The following is a 22,273-nucleotide window of genomic DNA, read 5'->3' on the forward strand; positions in this document are numbered from 1 at the left end:
ATGATTTATCAGATGCTCTTATCCAGAACAACTTACGATCAGTCATGACAGGGACAGTCACTCTGGAGACACTCAGGGACTGTGTCTTCAGACAACCTTTATAATGCAGCACATGTACAACACATTATGGGTAGTGGAGTATTTTCAACCTGTCTAGACAGGGGCAGTCCTAGCCTGTTTGGTGCTCTGGCCGAACACCCCCTTTCGTGCCCAACGTACATGTAACGTACACGTACATTAACATTAAACATATTAGACATTTAAGAATTTTACATTGACAATTTTATAGATGGATATAGATAGATAAACACACACACACACACACACAATGTAAACTAATATACACTTTAGTGCGCAGATTTGGTACGTATTTTGTTTTTCTGCAATTTCGCACTACCTCGAAAAAATGTATTGTGTCGTAATGAGCTCGGACTGACAATATTATGAATGAACTACTACTGCTAAAAAAAACGACTTTATTTGAAGCACCCGCCCCCTCCCCTTTTGACAGATTGTGTGTGAGACTTCAGCCCAGAAGCAGCAGGCGCTCTGAGGGTCCATGCAAACCCAAAAATGCGCTGGCATGATATCGGGGCAGCATGGGCGTGCACAAAAAAATGTATTTGTCACCCCCACCATGATGTCGCCCATGTCAAAAACAGCAATGTGTCTAGCTAACATTGTTGAGAAACTAGCAATCAGAAATTCCCACCAGAATTGGAACTCTTACCTCTACGTGTTTCATGTATTCTTGTAAGACGAAATCGTATGGGGCAGGAAGAGGAATTTTCCTTTTCTACAGCTTTGGAAAAGATCTCAAACAAATGGATGTTCTGGCAAGCTGGACTCCGACATGTTCTCAATCTTAAATGCCGGGCATAAGCATGTTTGTACAACCAGTTGTATAGCAGGTCAATAGCGCATCTTAGTTGTGATCTAAAGGGTCAAAGCTATATCTTTTTCCGATGGGCAAAAACAACAAAACATTACAGTACTACTGATACTAAAATAAAATAACTAGCTTAACTCACTCAAACCGGGCTCCATACCGCCAGGATTCCTATGTTCCTTAGGGCAGTGGCTAAGGAAACGTACCCATAATCAGAAGGTTGCTGGTTCGAATCCCGAGCCACTGAGTTGCTACTGAGCAAAGCATCGTCCCCACACACTGTTCCCCTGTCATGGCTTCCCACTGCTCACTTAGGGTGATTGTAAAATGCAGAGGACACATTTCGTTGAGTCACCGTGTGCTGTGCTGCAGTGTTTCACAATGACAATAGATTAGATTAGATTCAACTTTATTGTCATTACACATGTACACGTACAGGGCAACGAAATGTAGTTTAGGTCTAACCAGAAGTGCAATAAGCAGCAAGGATACAGTTCAAATAAGTTATGTGTATACATAAAGTGATATGTGCAGGATCACTTCACTTTCACTTCATCCCCTGGACATCCTGTAGCGTTACTGTTATTACTAATGTTACTACAGGAGGATTGTATTCCATTTACATGCTTCTGTAATGCAACACATACACATATCAAAACTGTGAGTCGACCATTTCAAATTATCAACTATTTTTTTTCTGCCCTACAACACACACTTCGGGACTGAATTAGATTTCACAATTACATTTAACTGTGTCTGGCAGTGTCTAACCCATCACAACAAAGAGAGAGAGACAGAGACTAAGATCTTCTGACTACTGCATTTAATGCTTAAGAAATTTCATTAGTCTGAGAATGCAGCCAACCCACATTCATCTCTCACACACACACACACACACACACAGGCTGATCCCTGCACACGAGGAGATCCCAGTCCAGGCTCCAGCACTCTTCATGTGGAGACCACTGTGTCTGATAAATGAGCATCATGTGACCTGGTGTCTCCTGGGTAATGAACAGTGAAGTTGATGCATGTTGTAGTGTCTAAATACAAATGTGCTGCTGTCTGTGTGGTGGTGGATGAAAGTGAGGAGGACCTGTCTGTCTGCCTGTCTCTCCCTTCCTCTTCAGAGTTCAGGTCTAGGTTAGGCATCTCTCCATCTCATTAGTTCTCCAGCGCTCCAGCCTCAGACCCAGCTGTGTGGCACATTAATCAGATTTGGGCCGGCCATTAGGAGGGGGTTAAATACGTTAACTTGGAGCAGACTCTGCCCTGGGGGAGGGAGTGAGGGGCGCGCTGCCCTCCACGGAGCTAACAGATCTCTCCTAGATCACAATTCGATTAGAGACGGCAGCCCGCGGCCCACACTACTCTCCAGCCTGGCGGTGGAGGAGAACATTAGCATTTACACATACACACACACGCACATACACACTACAGTAATGCCTTCTGATTACATCCTAATCACTGATATCCCTGAAACCTACCTTCCATCGGGCCACACCACACCATGTATTTTCAGCTGGTGTGTGTGTGTGTGTGTATATATATATATATATATATATATATATGTGTGTGTGTGTGTGTGCGCTTGAGTAAATGCAGGTCACTGGGGAAACACTTGGCTTCTTATCTCCCAGCTCCGCCTTCATTTCTCCTCTCCTCATTGACTCCTCCTTCCCCCCTTGCATTCTCTGACCCAAGCTCTTTAGGGGAAGACCTGAACACGACTCCAGAAATGAAGTCAGCCCCACAGCCTACTGGGTAACGCAGGCTGAGATTGCTGGTCATGTGATGTATGTGCATATGGAGAATGGGAGTGTTCGATGCCATAAAAAAACTACTTGGCGAAGCCAAGACATAAATGTAAATAAGCCAACATTAAAAGTAATATAAATTAACACATACACACACGCAGCACCGCCAAACCCTGTCACATGACTGCATGACCAAACACACACACGCAATCTCACTTAGACATTCTCCAGAGGGGAAATGTTGGCACCTAGTCCTTCACTCTGACAACTGTCAGCTCTAATGATAATCAATGAGGTCCAAAACACACACACATACACACACACACACACACACGATTCAGCAGAGAACCTGAAACAGTGCATTTACGTATGTGTGTTTATCGCATCTGGACCTTGTGGATCAGACAGGGTCTTTCCCTGCAGACACTAATTTCCTGCACAGATCCTGGGATTTGGATCAGCTATAGTGTCACCAAAGAGAAATACACACTCGCGCGTGTGCGCACACACAAACCACGGTTACCAAGGTCACTGTCTCACTCTTGCCATATCATCAACACCCACTATGGCCTTTTGACAGCCCTGATTATTTTGAGATTCTTCACCCCCACTTTCCCTCAGACACACACCCCACACGTGTATGTTAGTTTAGCTCTATCCATTAGGCTAAGTACCACATTCATTATTCAGCTCTTCTGTACTCAATTATTTACACTAGAAGCCTGTCAGGACAGGTTCAAAAGGATGCAACACACACACACACGCAGGATTGAGATATAGGTCATTGTGTACCCGACTGAATTTGCCAACCAACCAGTTCAGTGTGGTGGCACCATGCCAGACCTCCACTAGTCACCACACCACCCGCCTACAACACACACACACACAGACACACACAGACCAGGAGACAGCGTGAGAAACTGTATGTGCGTGTCTATGTGGGTGGTTTGTTGTCGCTCTTTTATTGGGTCGTCTATGACGGGAGCTGCTCCCAGAGTCAGCAGAGGCTTGTGTAACAGAGAGCAGGAGAACGTTCTCTTGTGTTCTATTTCTCTCTCTCTCTCTCATGCACACACACACACACACACACACACACACACAAACACTTATCAGCAACACCAAGGGCAGCATCAGACACCCTCCTGGGTCACCTCATGTCAGAAACAGTGTCACCCTTTTCAGCTTGTCAGCATACATGCAAATCCTGCCCTAAGGGGAGAAAGTAGAACTGCCAAAAACTGCTCCCGTTTAATAATACACAGTCCTACCGTTGCCAAAAACTGATCCCTGATAAATAACACTCCTGCTCTACAGCTACATCTACCTTCACTTTTACTTAGTGGGAGGCTGGCAGTGAAACTGGAACTACTGAGACTGATACACACACAGAACAAATATACAGCAGGAGGGACAATAAAATGGCATCACTTGATAACTGAATATAGTGGACACAAGCTGGACTCTCCTCTGTGGTGCTCTAGTAAACATTCAGAGGAACTGATCTCAGGCAGGCATCTCAGACCAGCTCTCACTGGTCAAAGGTCAAGGGTTATGTCCTATCAAATGAAGTGGCTGCAATGTGGCTCAGCTGTGGTTTTTTGAGTATTTAGAAGAAGTGAAATTGAAAAGTGAAGTGATTGTCATTGTGATACACTGCAGCACAGCACACAGTGACACAACGAAATGTGTTCTCTGCTTTTAACAATCACCCTTAGTGAACAGTGGGCAGCCATTACAGGCGCCCGTGGCAGTGTGTTGAGGACGGATTGGGGTTCAAACCAGCAACCTTCTGATTACGAAGCCACTTTCTTAACTGCTAGGCCACCACAGCCCCAGAAGAAGTTTTCAGTACCCCCAGTACACCTGTCCTCCAGCTCTCCATCACTCCACATCTGACTTATACAATATACATACACACCTACACTCCACTGGTCCTCCATCACTCTACATCTGGCTTATACAATATACATACACACCTACACTCCACTGGTCCTCCATCACTCTACATCTGGCTTATACAATAATCATAAACACCTACACTCCACCGGTCCTCCATCACTCTACATCCGGTTTATACAATAATCATAAACACCTACACTCCACTGGTCCTCCATCACTCTACATCTGGCTTATACAATATACATACACACCTACACTCCACTGGTCCTCCATCACTCTACATCTGGCTTATACAATATACATACACACCTACACTCCACTGGTCCTCCATCACTCTACATCTGGCTTATACAATATACATACACACCTACACTCCACTGGTCCTCCATCACTCCACATCTGGCTTATACAATATACATACACACCTACACTCCACTGGTCCTCCATCACTCTACATTTGGCTTATACAAAATACATACACACCTACACTCCACTGGTCCTCCATCACTCTACATCTGGCTTATACAATATACATACACACCTACACTCCACTGGTCCTCCATCACTCTACATCTGGCTTATACAATAATCATACACACCTACACTCCACCGGTCCTCCATCACTCTACTTCCAGCTTATACAATAATCATACACACCGGCACTCCACCGGTCCTCCATCACTCCACATCCGGCTTATACAATAATCATACACACCGACACTCCACCGGTCTTCCATCACTCTACTTCCAGCTTATACAATAATCATACACACCGACACTCCACCAGTTCTCCATCACTCTACATCCGGTTTATACAAAATACATACACACCTACACTCCACCGGTCCTCCATCACTCTACTTCCAGCTTATACAATAATCATACACACCGACACTCCACCGGTCCTCCATCACTCTATATCCGGTTTATACAATATACATACACACCTATACCCCACCGGTCTTCCATCACTCTACATCCGGCTTATACAATAATCATACACACCTACACTCCACCGGTCCTCCATCACTCCACATCCACCTTATACAATAATCATACACACCTACACTCCACCGGTCCTCAATCACTCCACATCCACCTTATACAATATACTCACACCTTCGCTCCACCTATCCTGCTGCTCTCAATCACTCCACATCCAGCTTATCCAGTATACATACACACCTCCACTCCACTTGTTCTCAATCACTCTGCCTATCATCAATCACTTCATTCAAGTTGCATTCAACTTAAACAATACACATACACCCTCCACTCCACCTGGCCTGCTGCTCTCAATCACTCCATCTGGCTTAAACAATATACAAATACACTGTCGCTTCACCTTTCCTGTCGCCCTCCATCACTCCACATCAGGGTAACAGTTCTTAAAATAAGCAGTCTGGCAACCCTGTTAAACACCACTAACTTTACAGACACACACAGTCTGATGATGAAGTACGTGAACATGCAACTGTATCCAAGAAGGCTGTTTGTGTGGGCTGTACTCTGCTCCTGCTGAGCTGAGAAGGAGGTATGGAACCATTAATGTCCATGAAATGTAATTACCCAGATCAACTAGGGCTCTTACTACTCGCTTTTCATCTGCAGCCATCTGAGATGGTATTCACCACGGCCATCCAGCAGAAGACCCAGCTTTTTAATTAAAATTCCTGAGCCGCCCATTACCATCGGCCTTATATAAGAATGTGCAGCTGCTCCAGTTAAGCAGCAGTAAGGTAATTATACCTGAACACACACAGAAACACACACTAACATAGAGTGATGTCAGACATAATATGAGGACCATAGCCACCATAGCCATGTAGAACAGTGGGGGGTGAAAGCAATGAATCCCCCCCCATGTGGCACATATACTGATCTGACATCAGTTCAGATGGTTCTGATATAACAGGTCATGGTGAGGATTAAGTGTTAAAGGTCAACTGAGGAGAAGAATTGGGGGCAGTGAGGGGCTTGATGTCAGCTGCTGCCCTGAGATGTGCCTGTTAGATAAGACGGGCCTGTTCTCATCAGAAATTAGTCAAAAAAAAAAAAAAAAAAAAGACAGAAGAACAGAGAGGGATTACAAACGAGTACGGGTGGGGGGAGATGAAGGGACAGAAAAGAAACGATGACAAGTAACTATTAATGATTAATGAACGGAAGATTTTCTCCCAGCACCACCTCATTATCAGAAAAACAATGTTCTACTACCCAGTCTCATCAAGCACTCGGTGTAGGGGGGGGTCAAAGGTCATCGGTGAGTCACTGTGTCTGAAACACTCCACCCTGCCGACAATGAACTTGACTCACCTGCAACCACACCGAAGCTCAGATCTGCTTCTCAACATCCGAGACCTGGATGATTTCATAACCATCTCGTCTATCTTCCAGCCCAACCATCTCCTCACAACTATCGCGATCCTCACTGTGATCGACACCAAACTCACTTTTCATCAAGAAAAGGTCAGAGTTCACGAGGAGAGAACCACGAGAATTGTGAACAATGAAGCACTTTGAGATAAGACCCTGCAGGAGCCCTGCAACTTTTAGAGATGCTGCCCAGTCCACCTCAACCAGACCCGTGCACAAACACACACACATGCAACATGGTCAACGAAGCATCTACATCCTCACACTCACAGAAGATAGAAACAGAATGAAATTGTGAACTGATTTTGTTCCTGCAGAAGACCATAAGGCCACATCTCACAAAAACATGGAGTCAAGCCCAGAGAAGGGTGGGAATCCGGCGTGTGTGTGTGTGTGTGTGTGTGTGCGTGTGTGTGTGCGTGTGTCATGTGAGAGCGAATGAGTGCATTCCTTCATGCTTGAGTCCATAATCACTGAGAGCCACGCCCACATGAACCCGGACACAGCTGGGATCAGGGATCAAGTGGACGTGATCCTTATCAGCTCTGCTTGGTCTGAGCTCCTCCGCTCCCAGAACACATTCTCCACCAGTCACCTTTCCAGGTCACCCAGATCTGATCCTGAGCTAGCTGCAGATGTATGTAGGTTGCCGGCCCGACCCACTCCCCTTGCGGCTTGCGGCCACTGCCATTGGCTGATGGGCTTCTGGAGGCATTAGTTAATGAAACAGGGCTGTTACTGGGATTTACCTCGTGTTAGGACGCCTGATCTGATTACAGCTGGCACGACCTCCGGCATCCACAAATAAGTTGAATATATCGCCCCAATAGGCACACCGAGCGTCGGTAACGATACCCAATCAAACGGAATACTAAAAAAGGCCCGATCACGTGATGTCTGTATTGCGCGCAACTATGCAGCGTCAATCAACACATCGGTCACGTGACAGCGGGTTTACTTCTACAATCCCAGCAAGCCGGGGATGTGGCACAGGTTTTAAACTACAGCATGACACAAAAACGTGAAGCAGGCATGCGTGTGTGTGTGTGTGTAGCACCTACAGTGGTTGGAGCCGCTCCAGTGCGGGTTGCGGAGGGACGAGCTGCTGGCAACCAGTCCTTTCTCCGGTACCAGGCAGGTTCGGTTCTGGTTGTAAAAATCCATCATAAGGAACGGGTTCGATCCGGGATTCAGCCCCACGACGTCCACGCTCTCGTACATGGTGGAACGCGGTGCGCGCAGGAATCTGGGTTCGTTGTTGATAAAGTGCGGGTCACAACGGCAGAAGTGCGTCGGGTTTTAACGCGAGCCGACCGCGGCGACCTACAGTAGCAGCGCGGGACGACCGCCGCGACCGAACGGGTCCAGAACCGGCGCCGACCTCATGTCGGAGGGAGGAGGACTCGGCCTGTCGCGGGTTGGAATCCTGGTCCGGTCCGGTCCTGCAGATCAGCGCCAACTCCACGCGCGCGTCCGCAGACCGGGAGCCGCACGAGACGAGACCCGCATCAGCCGACAGCGCGCGCGCTCCCGGCGGCCTGTCCCGCGCCGCGGTTCGGTTCCGGCTCCACGTTCCGCTCCCCGGCGGGTCTGCTCTGTTAATCCTCTTCGGCCCCCTTGCACAACCGCTGCTCCGTGTTTACACTGCTGTGCCGCTGTCGCGCTCTGTGGGCCGAGATGAGGGAGAGCAGCTGTTCCGCTGCGCCCCGCCCAGACTCCGCCCCCGCCCAGAGAAGCCACGCCCCGTGTTAACCCTTCACAAGATTTTTTTTTTATTGAATCGAGGAATATTCAAATTATTGACGCTTAATCATTTCTTGCTTTGTTAAAAATTAAAACTGTATTTGATGTAAACTACTCCGTGTTACCACACCGGGCCTGGAAGTGGAAGATGTAATATGTCCAGATTAATAACTCGTGATATTTCAGAAGTGTGTAGGAGCTGCTGAAAGCTTCTGCCCCCTGAAGACCCTCACCTTCTCACTCCTCTGAACGTCATTTGCCTAATGCTATGCGCCTGAACTCTCCCTGAACTCACCTCCTGGTGACCCGTTCTCATCTGACATCATCCGCGGGGTTCCCACCTTACACCGCTCTTATCTGCTCTCCTTTTCAGCAAAGGAGAATAACAATAACCAAATAAAGACTGTCTGTTTACTGAAATGTGTACAGAGTGTGTGTGTGTGTGTGTGTGTGTGTGTGTGTGTGTGAAATCAACCCCCAATGAAGAGCTCTGTGGACATTACCGGAACAGTCTTTACCTGAACACCATCTGACCGTGATGGATGACAGCTGGGGGCAGGCGGCATGGAGCGCAGTGTTTACCCCACGCGATAACATTCCTCAGCAGCACTGTCACCACGCCACCAGCCTGGGTTAACTGGGTTAACTCAGGGCGCTCAGCTGCTGGAGAGAAGTGGCTCTCGGGACAGAGATCTGCAGCTCAGGCAAGGTGTGACAGAGCCCACACCTGTGGAACGTGCTGGAAAAAGTCAAGTCTGTAGTACGTCGGGTTCTGCGGCATTAAGGAATCAGGGAATCCATGTGTAGATCATGCACGAAAAAAGCACACCAATCTATGTCAGTTTGTCAGATGTTTCCCCACACTGAGGGACAGATACAGAGCCTCTCTCCCATCAAGCTTCCTTCCGAGTGGAATTCCTGAATAACTGAAGTGGAGGCGGTTCCAACCTGTGAAAGTATCTCACGCTGGTCCACCTGTCCTCCATCCTTGCTCTGCACAGGACAGCGGAGAGTGTTGGAGAAACAGGCGATGGGGGCAACAGGAAGGAGCAGACGTGGATTCAAAGAGGGTTTATGATACAGGGGCTCGGAGGGTGTTGAGCTATTTTTACAGCCCATCCTAAAGGGCTCCAATCCAGGGTGCTGATGAGGCCATAAAGCGAAAACCAGGAGACGCAGGTTACATTGGAGCAAGAAAAGCAACTAGAGGTTCATGTTGTATCTGTATAAGAATGTAACTAGAGTGGTAGTAGCCTAGTGGTTAACACACTCGCCTATGAACCAGAAGACCAAGGTTCAAATTCCCACTTACTACCAACCCTAAGTTGCTCCAGGGGGGGACTGTCCCTGTAACTACTGATTGTAAGTCGCTCTGGTAAATGCTGTAAATGTAAATGTCCTGTAAATGTAACTGAAAAGAGGCATCGCGCCTGTTTAGAGTTCTTCTTACTGTCATGATTATTTGCTGTTAGCCACTGCTATTACAAATGAAGCAGTTGTAGAGCTGATATAGCAGAATTGTAACAGAACATTAAAGATGATGGCTGTCAACAGTATACTTATACTGGACCACCTTAAATTCTTTTAACTGCATTATGTAGTTACAGCTTCACAATGTAGATTTATTTCAGCACATCTCTAAAGAGACTCTTTACAACACATGCTTTTAAAAAATAACAGAATCTATATATTCTGTTCAAATAGATATCATTCCTTAAAAAAGAAAAAAAAATCTAAATATTAAATAAAAAAATTAGCACTTTCTAATAACACCATCAAAGTGTCCAAGTTATGTGGTGTCACATCACGCTATTGTTTAAATTATATAATGTTATAATGAGGAGGGGCCCTTGCAGCCCAAACTTCAGACCGACCCATCGGGAATTGACCCGGCCCTCTCAATTATCAATAAGGCAATCCAGACTGTTCATGGATGTATATTTGTTTTGTTCAGTTTTTTTTGTGTGTGTGATTTTTAAATGAAAAATTATGGCGTCCTATTGGTGCTTCATTTGTGAGAACAAAACATAGTATTCAGTGCAGAGAAAATTTTATTAGAGGAAACAAAAATGTATTCTACGCTCACTTATGTGTTTGTTCAACTTCAGCTACATTCAACTCCTGAATTCAAATTAATTTAGCTGGCTAAACTTTACTAAACACATTCAAAAACTAAAACTAAACGATTGGGGGATTGCAAACTCAATGTTCATGGTGTTCAAAAACTTTATTGGTATGCAAAGAGATATTGGACTACACATAATATTTATAATATCATAATAGATAAATATAATAATATTTAAGCCTAGACAGCAACATTAAATGCATAACCTATGACTAACTTCTATTTATCAACAAAAGATCATGTGAGTGTTATGTGAGAACTACCCACATCATGGTTTGTGTGTGTATGCGTGTGTGTGCAAGAGAAAGACAGAAAGATGTGATCTTTAACACTAAATTTGTGCATGTCATCACTTCAAAAGTCTGAGTCACTCTAAAAAACAGGTAAGTAACTACAATGAAGATCAATGGGTAATGAGGAGGGGTGAGAAGGGAGAGTAATGAGGAGAGAGGATGAGTATTTTTAAGGATGACTATTTGAGGAGAGATGAGTATTGAGGGGGGATGAGTATTGAGGGATAGGGTTTGACTGAAAATTGAGGAGGGATGAGAATTTAAGGAAGGATGAGTATTGTAGATATTATCACTAGGATAGCATCCTTTCACCTTAGAAATATTGCAAAAATAAGAAACATCATCTGAATGAATGATGCAGAAAAGTTGGTCCATGCCTTTACTACATGAAGGTTACATTACTGCAACGCATTACTGTCTGGATGCTCTAGTAGGTGCATGAGTGAACTCCAGCTAGTTCAGAATGCTGCAGCCTGAGTTTTAACTAGAACTAGGAAATTTGACCACATCACCCCAGTCTTACAGTCACTGCACTGGTTACCCATCAAATTTAGGCTTGACTACAAAACCCTACTTTTAACCTATAAAGCTCTAAATGGTCTCGCCCCACAGTACCTGAGTGAACTTTTAGTTCTTTACAACCCAGCACGCCCCCTGTGATCATTTACATTTACATTTACAGCATTTATCAGACGCCCTTATCCAGAGCGACTTACAATCAGTAGTTACAGGGACAGTCTCCCTGGAGCAACTTAGGGTTAAGTGTCTTGCTCAGGGACACAATGGTAGTAAGTGGGATTTGAACCCGGGTCTTCTGGTTCATAGGCGAGTGTGTTACCCACTAGGCTACTACCACCCTGATCAACGAGTACGGGGTCACTACTGGTACCCAAAGTACAGAAGATCACAGCTGGGAGCAGATCCTTCTCATATAGAGCTCCACAGTTGTGGAACAACTCAGGAGATCAGGACTCAGACACAGTCTCAGTGTTTAAATCTAAACTGAAAACACTCCGAGACACAGAATCAAGCGGACAGACCACCAGCAGACTCCAGTGAAGAGACCAGCAGATAAAGCCTGGTTCCTGGCAACTGTTAAACGACAGCCAGAGGGTTACCACAGCCACCACTGTAACAACTAAAGCTTCAGGGATTTTCAAATGGACCAGTAGCATCATAATGGACACGTAATGTACACCATGACTTCTCCACCTCTACAACTGTAGGACTTTTTCTCTTATTGGACAAACCATCACAACCTTGCACTGACACCACTCGCAGGTCTCACTCTACCCTGGAAGGGGGTCCCTCTCTGTATCACTCCTTCTTTTTTTCTCTCTTCTAGAGATTTTTTGTGTGGAGTTTTTTCTTGTGTGCAAGGCCTGTCAAAGCCCATTGAGACATACTGTATGTGATTTTGGTTATATAAGAAATACAAATAATGTTATTGAGGGAGATGAGTATTGAGGGTTAGGGTTAGGCTGAGTATTGAGTAGGGATGAGGAGGGAAAGTACTGAGGAGAGATGAGTATTGAGGAGGGATAAATATTGAAAAGGGGTGAGTATTGAGGGTTAGAGTTAGGCTAGAGTTAAGGGTTAGAGTTGAGGGTTAGAGTTAAGGAGGGATGGGTATTTGAGTTGGATGACTATTGAGGAGGGTGAGTATTGAGGGTTAGGCTGAGTAGTGAGGAGGGATGAGTATGATGAGTATTGAGGTTTAGGGTTGGGCTGAGCATTAAGGAGGGATGAGTGTTTGAAGGAGTATTGAGGAGGGGTGAGGAGGGAGTGTACTGAGGAGAGATGAATATTAAGGAGAGATGAATATTGAGAAGTGGTTAGAATTTAAAGATGTATTTTATTTCAGGAGGGATGAGTATTTGAGGGGATGAGTATTGAGGAGGGTTGAGTATTGAGGGGGTGAGTATTTGAGGGGGGTGAGTATTGAGGAGGGATGAATATTAAGGAGATGAATATTGAGAAGTGGTGAGTATTTAAAGAGGTATTTTATTTAGGGAGGGATGAGTATTTGAGGGGATGAGTATTGATGGGGGTTGAGTATTGAAGGGGATGAGTATTTGAAGGGGGTGAGTATTGAGGAGGGGTGAGGAGGGAGTGTACTGAGGAGAGATGAGTATTGAGGAGGGATGAATATTAAGGAGAGATGAATATTGAGAAGTGGTTAGAATTTAAAGAGGTATTTTATTTGAGGAGGGATGAGTATTTGAGGGGGATGAGTATTGAAGAGGGGTGAGGAGGGAGTGTAATGAGGAGAGATGAGTATTGAGGAGGGATGAAAATTGAGGAGGGATGAATATTGAGAAGTGGTGAGTATTTAAAGAGGTATTTTATTTGAGGAGGGATGAGTATTTGAGGGGATGAGTATTGAGGGGGGTTGAGTATTGAGGGGGATGAGTATTTGAAGGGGGTGAGTATTGAGGAGGGGTAAGGAGGGAGTGTACTGAGGAGAGATGAGTATTGAGGAGGGATGAATATTAAGGAGAGATGAATATTGAGAAGTGGTTAGAATTTAAAGAGGTATTTTATTTGAGGAGGGATGAGTATTTGAGGGGGATGAGTATTGAAGAGGGGTGAGGAGGGAGTGTAATGAGGAGAGATGAGTATTGAGGAGGGATGAAAATTGAGGAGGGATGAATATTGAGAAGTGGTGAGTATTTAAAGAGGTATTTTATTTGAGAAGGTATGAGTATTTGAGGAGGGTGATCGAGAGAGTGATGTAAGAATGTGCAGAGGCAGGGAGCGTCCGTTCAAATGCTAATGGAACATCTGAAATCCCCAGCTTAGCCAGCAGACTGGGAACAAAAGCCCAGAAAGGGCATGAGGCTGCAGAGCCATGAGCATGACAAATAGCACTGGGGGGTCCGCAAGGGGGTAGAAGAGGTCTGGGTGATGGGACTGGAATGGATAACCTCAACAGAACCCCCTTAAAGAGAGAAGAGCAGGGACAGGAGTGTCTGTGTGTCTGTGTGTGTTTGTTTGGGGCAGAAGGGAGGGGCTAGCGTAAGCATTTCAAAAGGACAGGAGACAGAGGAAGAGGCATGGTGAAGGTGGGGGTGCTGATAGTGAGAGTGTCTCCCCCTCCTCCTCATCACTATACACCACAAAAGTGGGTCTAAGACCTTTCGAAGACCTGCAGCTTCTAAAAATGTGTGTGTGTGTGGGGGGGGGGGGGGGGGGGGGGGGAATACTAAATTCCCTTTCTAATCCCACCAATCCTGAACTCAACATGAAGGCCTTATCATTAGAACAAGTGTACTGTGGTGCTGCTACATTGTTTCTGTTTCATATTTTAATAGTGTGCAACGTTCATCTGAACACCTGAGACACATGGCATTTGTCCCAGCTCCAACTTCTCAGTCGGCCCCAAAATGGGTTCAGGTGGAGGATGCCAGGAACCGGCCGATTTCAGCCCTGTTTTATATACAAATCTTAAATCCAGGACATGCTGGGTGGAGGTGAATGCAGGTCATGGTGGATGTGGTGGGGGTGGGTCTGCAGCCAGAACCCCTATCAGAGACCTCATTACCATTTAAATGTGTCTGATAGTGATGTTGTTATCAGCACATTCTGACTTCATCTGTGCTCTAATCATTACAACAACATGACCCCGCAGACACCTCCACCCACACTGAGGAACAAAAATGAGAAAAAAAATCGCACTGTAGAATACTGCATCATTACAATGCTGAGATCATGACATGATATTTTATTTCTGCATTGGTGGTTCACATAGTAGTTCTAGATGTTTACCACAGTTTTACCAGTCGGGTATTGATGCACTGAGGGTCCTCTGGTGACTTGGCATCTTCAGCACTAAGCTTCGAAAGTGTTGCAGCACCTTCATCTTTGGCTGATATCAGTTCATGTCCCATGAGGCATTCTCAGAGCTGAATTCAATTTTCTTTGTATGAGAAAAATTAATAAAAAAATGTAACGTAATGTAACCAGCTAATGTCCCAGCTTCAGCTCTTCAATGCAACAGACATTTAGACTTAGTACAGTGTAGAATATTGATATTTTATATGCAGCATTTCACCGAGGTTCACCACACCCATGGTGTTCCCAGTGGCTGGGAACAGTGATGTGGTTCTTATTGAGATTTGAGATCAGTGTTGTGATGAACGTGTGAAAGCCTCTGGAGGGGATCTCATTAGGCTTTTCTCTCTTCTCTGCTGCCATGTGTGAGGATGACGGATGAAGCACAAGACTGATAATATTTAACCAGCAGAGCAGCACCATCAATCCGAGCCTCCGTCTTTCTCTGCTCTCTCTGGTAGGGCATTGTCATGACAAAGACCTCCACCCCCATTCCTGTCTTTACTAACTCTCACTGCAATTTAAACACATTCATAATTTTTTTTTCTCTCACTGTTTCTTTTAGTTTATTGCTTTCATAATTAAATTACACTCTGTCATAATCTGTCAATGTCCTGTTTCCATGCTGCCCTCAATTCTCTGATCTTTTTCACCATTTTGCTGGGTTCATTCCGGATTCTTCTTCTGAAATTAGCCACACACCCGCACACACATACACATAGCCACAAACACACACACACACACACACACACACACACACACACACACACTGACCTCTTGCCCAGTTGCTTCTGAATATAAAAGAAGATCATTTATCTGACTGTTCCTCTGAGCAGTTCTTAGTCCTCAGATCCCTCACCAGCATGCAGGAATGCAGACAAATATGTGTATGCTACACACACACACACACACACACACACACACACACACAGACACTCACAAAGCAAGCATAAAACGTTGCGCCACAATTTTCCACAGTTTGCAGATTAAACCACTAATATTCAGTTTATATTTTTGTCTTTCAGACATGTCAAGTCGAAGAAACAGCAAACAGTACAAAGACCTCTTTCGTAAAAGTATCAAATCACATAAAGATGAATAGTGATTCATCTTTATAGTTACATTTACACTTATGGCATTTGGCAGACCCCCTTATCCAGAGCGACTTACAACGTTATTACCATCGATGAAGTAATCAGTTCTGGTTCACTAGGACTCAAACCATAAATACAATCATTTTATTGTGCACAGTCTAATGCTCCCACCCTTTATTTATTATGTATATATATCTCTTATTTCTACTATCTGTGTATGTTTGGAGAGTTGACTGATCATTTAAACCATCAGCGTGCTAAACTGACCACATGGAAATTGCAAATTGGACATTTGGACACGGGGCATGAGCTTCTTAAATGAAGATAAATTCTTAGTGCTGGTAGTGAACACAACAGGAATGCTTGTTTCTATATATTTAAAGTTGGACAACGGGTCCAGGACAGGAGGAGACATTCTCCAGGACCTCTAGCAGGGAACTATTGGCAAGGAGAGGAGAGAAGGAAGAAAAAACAGAATGATAGAAGAATGAGAACGATGACGGAGTAGAAGAGAAAGGGATGAAGGAGAATTTGCCGTGGGATCAGAAACAGGACCCAGGTGGCTCTGGAGGCTGCCTGTCTGCTGGCAGGTATCTCTCTGGGCGCCAGTCTAAATAGTTGGGCAATCTATACCTGAACCTGATCCCCATCAACGCTGCTGAACGTGTGTGTGTGTGTGTGGAGAGTAAAAGAGACAAACACAGAAAAGATCCATTAGAAGATGCAGGTTCTATAACATCCCCGCCGTTTCTGTTGCATGTCACACGTGTTTGCGAAATGCAAGAGGTTATTACGTTTATTGCATTTGGCAGACTCCCAGTTATTAATTAATTTCATGCAGATTTAACAAATCTGCCAGCGAAATCAGGTGAAGAAGCAGAAAGAGCAAAAATACAATAATCCATACGCTGTTTTGTCTCTGTGTGTGTGTGTGTAGTAGAAATGAGCCAATAGACTTTTCTGACAGGGAAGAGCAGAACTGTGCAGTAAAACAGATTGAGAGGAACTCAGGAATCCAATAGAGCTCCTCCATGATCACACTGAGCCACAACAATCCCCCAAGCAACACCCTGTCTCACTCTCTCTCTGACACACACACACACACACAAACACACACCATCGCCACCAGCAGGTCGCGTGGTCACATTTCATATCCCCATGTTTTCTTTAGTGTACGGGTAATTGTTGATGTGTGAGTGAATACAGTTCTCCTGCTGACAATCACACCGGTTTTACACTGAAAACCTGTTCATTCCGTCACTATGGCAGTGGCCATGGGCCACTCTGATGATTTCCGGTGTGTGTTGCAGGAAGCCCTGTGAGTTCATTACTGATATAAGCCTGCTTTCTTTTTCCTGTTCCAATCTCTCTTAAATAGTCACTTAACGAATGTCATTTCACTTCACTTACCATATCTATTTATTTCATTCCAGTGGCAGAAATATTACTGATTGAATTCTCACTATGTTCAGTACTGTGAGCAGTACTGAACAGCAGTAAGGAATACGGATGAGAAATTTACAGTAGTTATCTGCTGTGAACAGAACTGAACATCTGTAAACCACCATGAACAGTGGTGAACACTAGTACACAGCCGTGAACAGTAGTGAACACTTGTGGGACACACAGAAATGAACAGTAGTGAATAGCTGTGAACCACAATGAACAGTAGTGAATACTAGTAAACAGAAATGAGTAGTCAACAGCTGTGAACAGCAGTGCACAGTGAACAGTCTATATGAGACATGCTCTGACATGTCTCATATAGACTGGTATGAGGCTTTCCTAATCAAGTCCAATCAGTAGAATCAACCACACCTAGACTCAAATAAAGGTGTAGAACCATCTCAAGGATGATCAGAAGAATTGGACAGCTAAAAGCAAGACAGTTAATGGACAGTTAAATATATGAGTGTTAATAAATCTGGAAAAATGTCAACAATTCCGTGTTTTTCTGTCAATATGGGGTGCTGTGTGCACATTAATGAGGGAAAAAAAGAACTTAAATGATTTTAGAAAATGGCTGCAACATAATAAAGAGTGAAAGAATTAGTAAAACATTGAAGAGCTATGAAGCCCCACCAAAAAGAAGAATTGTCTCATCCACCCGCCTCCTCACTGTACCACACTGTGGTCTACCTCACTAACTTAACAACACACACACACACACACACACACACACACACACTCTGTCATACAGACCACTGGTACTGAGTGAGTTTTTATATTATACAAATATAATTCCATACTGCATTCGAGTCATAAAGCAGTTAGTGTAACAGGACTAAAACTGACAGACACACACACACATACAGAGTTATTACACTACAATCCTGTGTACACAGATCAGTGCACGAGTGACCTGAATAAAGCAACCCAGTCTGAGAGGTTGGGGCAGACAGGAAAACAGAGAGGGAGAAAGAGAGAGAGGGCGAGCGTTCTCTTACTACTTGCCCTTAAAAGCCATGATCTATGATCAGTGTGATGTGGAGAGGGGCGTAAATCTGTTCCCTCCTGAATAAAGTGAAGCAGGTCTTCATTGTGAGATCCACCCCAAGGGGATTCTGGGTAAACACTCAGGCTAGTCAAAATCCATTAATGGCCCCGCAGCCTCACATGATGGATACCCCCAAGTTCAAGAGCACCACTAAATCCAGTCTTAGCACACACACACACACACTCTAACCAGGTCACAACTCATTTCCTGACCAGAACATCACAACCACCACTCAGGTCTCAGTGCTGTACCTCCCATAACACAGAGTGACACGATGGTGTAATTGTCATGCAGAAATCACAGGCTGCTGTACATGTCCTGCACCGGTCAGAAGTTGTTGTCATTACGTTATGCTCATTTGTCCACAGCAGCTTACAAACGAGGACTAGCGAAGACTAAGCATCAAGATGACTGGAGACATGTACTGACCTTCCCCAATCACTACTTGCAATACCCAGCATGCGACAGGTGTAAGGAAGGTACTCACTGGCTGGGGACGGGCTGCTGTACCCACCGAGGCGCAGTCCTGGCAGGGAAGGCGGGGAAAGACCTCTGAGGATGTGTGGGAAAAAGTAGGAGTAGTGGGGCACAGGAAAGCCATTGAGATGAGGGCTGGGGTTGCCCTTACCAGACATGGTGCTGGGGGCTTCTGTGCACCCACAGTTCAGCATCAGAGGTCTGAAAATCCAGACTTTACTCCCCCATTGAGGAAGGTGGGCTTCTCTCAGCTGTGCCTCAGGGGTTAAATCGGCCCCATCGACCTCATCCAGCAGGAGGTTCTCCTGGTCTCCTCACCCTGCAGGAGGTGAAGAGGCAACTAGGTGGCTCCTCACACAGCCCCCTGAGGTCCGATAGGAGAAGAGAAACCGGTCACATCTTCCACAGAGGATCCAATGCTCAGATCTTTCTTATGTGTTTCACCTACAGAGAGAGAAAGAGAGGGACAGTTATGCTGTAGAAAATACAGTCAAAGTTGGGACATTTGTTGTAATCAACAGTTTACGATTTAAAAATAATTTTAGATTTTTGATTACTTATTGAAAATTTTGATCAATTCAGATAAAAACACACATCACATGAAATAAAAATGTCTAATGGAAAAGGCAACATTTCTGTTTTCAGGGGAGAAGCAAGTTGCACGCTGCCTGATCAGACTTGGCTAGAGACGGATTCCATTGGTCCATGTAAATCTGTGTGTGTGTGCGTGAGTGTGCGTGTGAGTGTATGGTGGTGACGACGACATATGACCTTGTGATGTCACTGGGGGATATGATGAGGACATGTTGTCAGAGGAGGAGGAGGACGGAGGAAAGACAAGACCTTGAAGTCTCCACTGAGCTATTATGAAGAGATGACCACAGCAAGAGTGTAACACACACACACACACACTTCTGTAAATGAACATGCATAGCACATTAATCTGAATCATGATAAACATGTAAAAGTATGTCTGAATACTGAGTGCATGTGAGAGAGTGTGTGAGAGTGCATGTGTGTGTGTGAGGGAGTTTGGAGGTTGATCTGACCTGACAGCTAAAAATAGAGAATAATAAATCTAACAAAAAAAAAAAGAGAAATGGGGCAGCGGGGTCTCACACACCAACCATCATTCACTGGTCACATATATCACCACACACACAACGTCTATTGTGGACCCCTCTCTCTCACTGTATTTCTACCAGAACTAACACACCACACCTGGACCTCTGGTTCCAGACCTACACCAGACCAGACAAGACTAGACCTATACTAGACCCAGACCAGAACAAACTTACACCAGGACTACACCAGACCTTTTGCTTTGGTCTGAATAATTCTGTGTAACATTGTATGATTTTCCTCTTGGTTTCGTTTCCTTTCACACAGGGAAAAATCCAAGCATGCAGGAACTTTCTCTCCGCTGATTGGTATCACTGTGGGAACAACAAAAGTAAATACAGGAAGCAGACGACATTGAAACTGACCTATAATGTTCTCAAATCATGATGGCATTTGGTCCTGTTTTGGTTCAGTACGGGTTCTCACCAGGTGGACCACAGCAGAGTTCACGATTTGATTCGCAAAAGTTGGCAACCCTAACAGATATTTGCACCATAGATATATATACACTAGCTGCATTCAGCCTCTCAGCATGCGTCAATACCGGCATCATATTTGGACGGGTTTCCAAGCTCATTCAATCACGCTTCTCTGACGGTAGGAGCGAAGATGCCAGACCTTTGCGCTGTGTATGGCTATAAAAACGAGCAAATGAAGAATCAATGAATAACATTTCATAAGTAAGATTTTATTTGATCATCTTGTATGTTATGAAATTTTGTGGTCGACAAATTATTATTTACATCTGTCTTCTCACCCCCCACCCCATAGGAGAGGCACAGCGTCTGTTCTGACACCTCTATATATTTAGGGCCCTACGATTTCCGGGATGGGGACAATGCGGAATCCAATGTGACATTCCACATTTGAGGTAAACAATGGCCACCTTCATACACCAGTCATGAGTGTTGTCAGATTAAATGGATTTTAACAGTAATGGGTGAATTCTAAAATCCTAAATGATGATACCAATCCAGGAATGGATAACGTGATAACAACACTTGTATCTATGCTCAGTGTCTATCTGAACACTGTCTATCTGAAACACATTTTATGATTCTTATGAGTAAACAACATTTTAAAATGTTCTGTTTACCATAGCAGCATAGTACCTAGAGCAGCATCTGCTGATGTTGATCTGTGAAGTCCAGTGGATGGGAGCGATTCGTCCCAAACAACAACCTTATTACAATTATGAAGGTTGTGAAGAGTGCAGCAGTCAGAATTTCCTCCTGCGAGGTTTGAATTGCTGCCATTCCAACCATCAGCACCATGCTCTTCCACCCGTAGGAGGAGCTGCCCTGTGACATTTCTGCCTCCATCAAAAAGGTCAGGCCTTAATTATCTCAAATGCCAGCAAGCACGCACCTGCACAGCATGTCAATGTGAGCCCACACACACACATACATTCATCATTTCTACTCAGGTGGGAGCGTCACATGCCCTGAATAGGTCTGACCTGACAGCCAGCTATGCTCATACACACTGGAGAAAGCCAGAAATGTGTTCTGAGTTCCAGAGGTCACACTAAATCAGTTCAGAAAGAGTCAGGTATTGAGTGATGAGGTGAACATGCGATGCAGGAGCCTAAATACCAAAAATGAATCAGTCACCCAAACCAGCCAAGCTACTGCGCCGGGACTACTCCACCCCTCTGCTCTACAGTGAGCAACATCACTTCTCCCATGTTCCTCTGGGCCTGAGCGGGTCAATATTGTCCCAGTGTGAGGAACGGGTGGTGCATTCTCTTACACATACAAAACGTATTACAGGACCCAAACAAAAAGATCCATGCATCAGCGACAGGCCCAGTGTTTACTGAGCGAAGCCCCGCCCCCATACATGTTTACTCAGCTGCGCCAGTGGAAAAGATTGCTTCATATGAAATATGAAGAAATCAGAAGAGGTGTGGACAAAGGAAGGAAGGAGGGAGGAGGGAGAGGAAATAAAGAAGTTAAAACTCCTACTTTTGGAGAAACCCAGTTGCACGTCCTGGGCCACGTTATGGATCCAGAATCAAACAGAGCAGGATAAAACAGAACGTGGAACATGCCGGTTCTGACCCTGTTAAATAAGAACTGCTCTAGATGCCGGTTCCTCATTCTCGGGCCACAATGTAGCAGCAGAGTTTTTAAAGCACAGCAGAGGCCACTGACCCCTGTGTTAT

General features: G+C 44.8%; 1 protein-coding gene across 3 annotated transcripts in view; it reads right to left on the reverse strand.

The window, feature by feature from the left end:
* Nucleotides 1-22,273, reverse strand: part of LOC114771944 (retinoic acid receptor alpha) — a 39,621-nt gene that overhangs the window by 7,703 nt on the left and 9,645 nt on the right. The window contains exons 2-3 of one of the 3 annotated variants that reach the window (XM_028965151.1): nucleotides 19,136-19,428; nucleotides 18,995-19,057 (exon numbers count right to left, since the gene is read on the reverse strand). In XM_028965151.1, coding sequence (XP_028820984.1) covers nucleotides 18,995-19,057; nucleotides 19,136-19,178 — 106 coding nt within the window. In that variant the 5' untranslated portion in view covers nucleotides 19,179-19,428. Of the gene's footprint in view, nucleotides 1-7,982; nucleotides 8,604-18,994; nucleotides 19,429-22,273 lie in introns of those variants that run through there. The other 2 variants (XM_028965149.1, XM_028965150.1) reach the window with 2 other exon arrangements.

Source organism: Denticeps clupeoides, unplaced genomic scaffold (assembly GCF_900700375.1).
Source record: "Denticeps clupeoides unplaced genomic scaffold, fDenClu1.1, whole genome shotgun sequence".
NCBI lineage: Eukaryota > Metazoa > Chordata > Actinopteri > Clupeiformes > Denticipitidae > Denticeps > Denticeps clupeoides.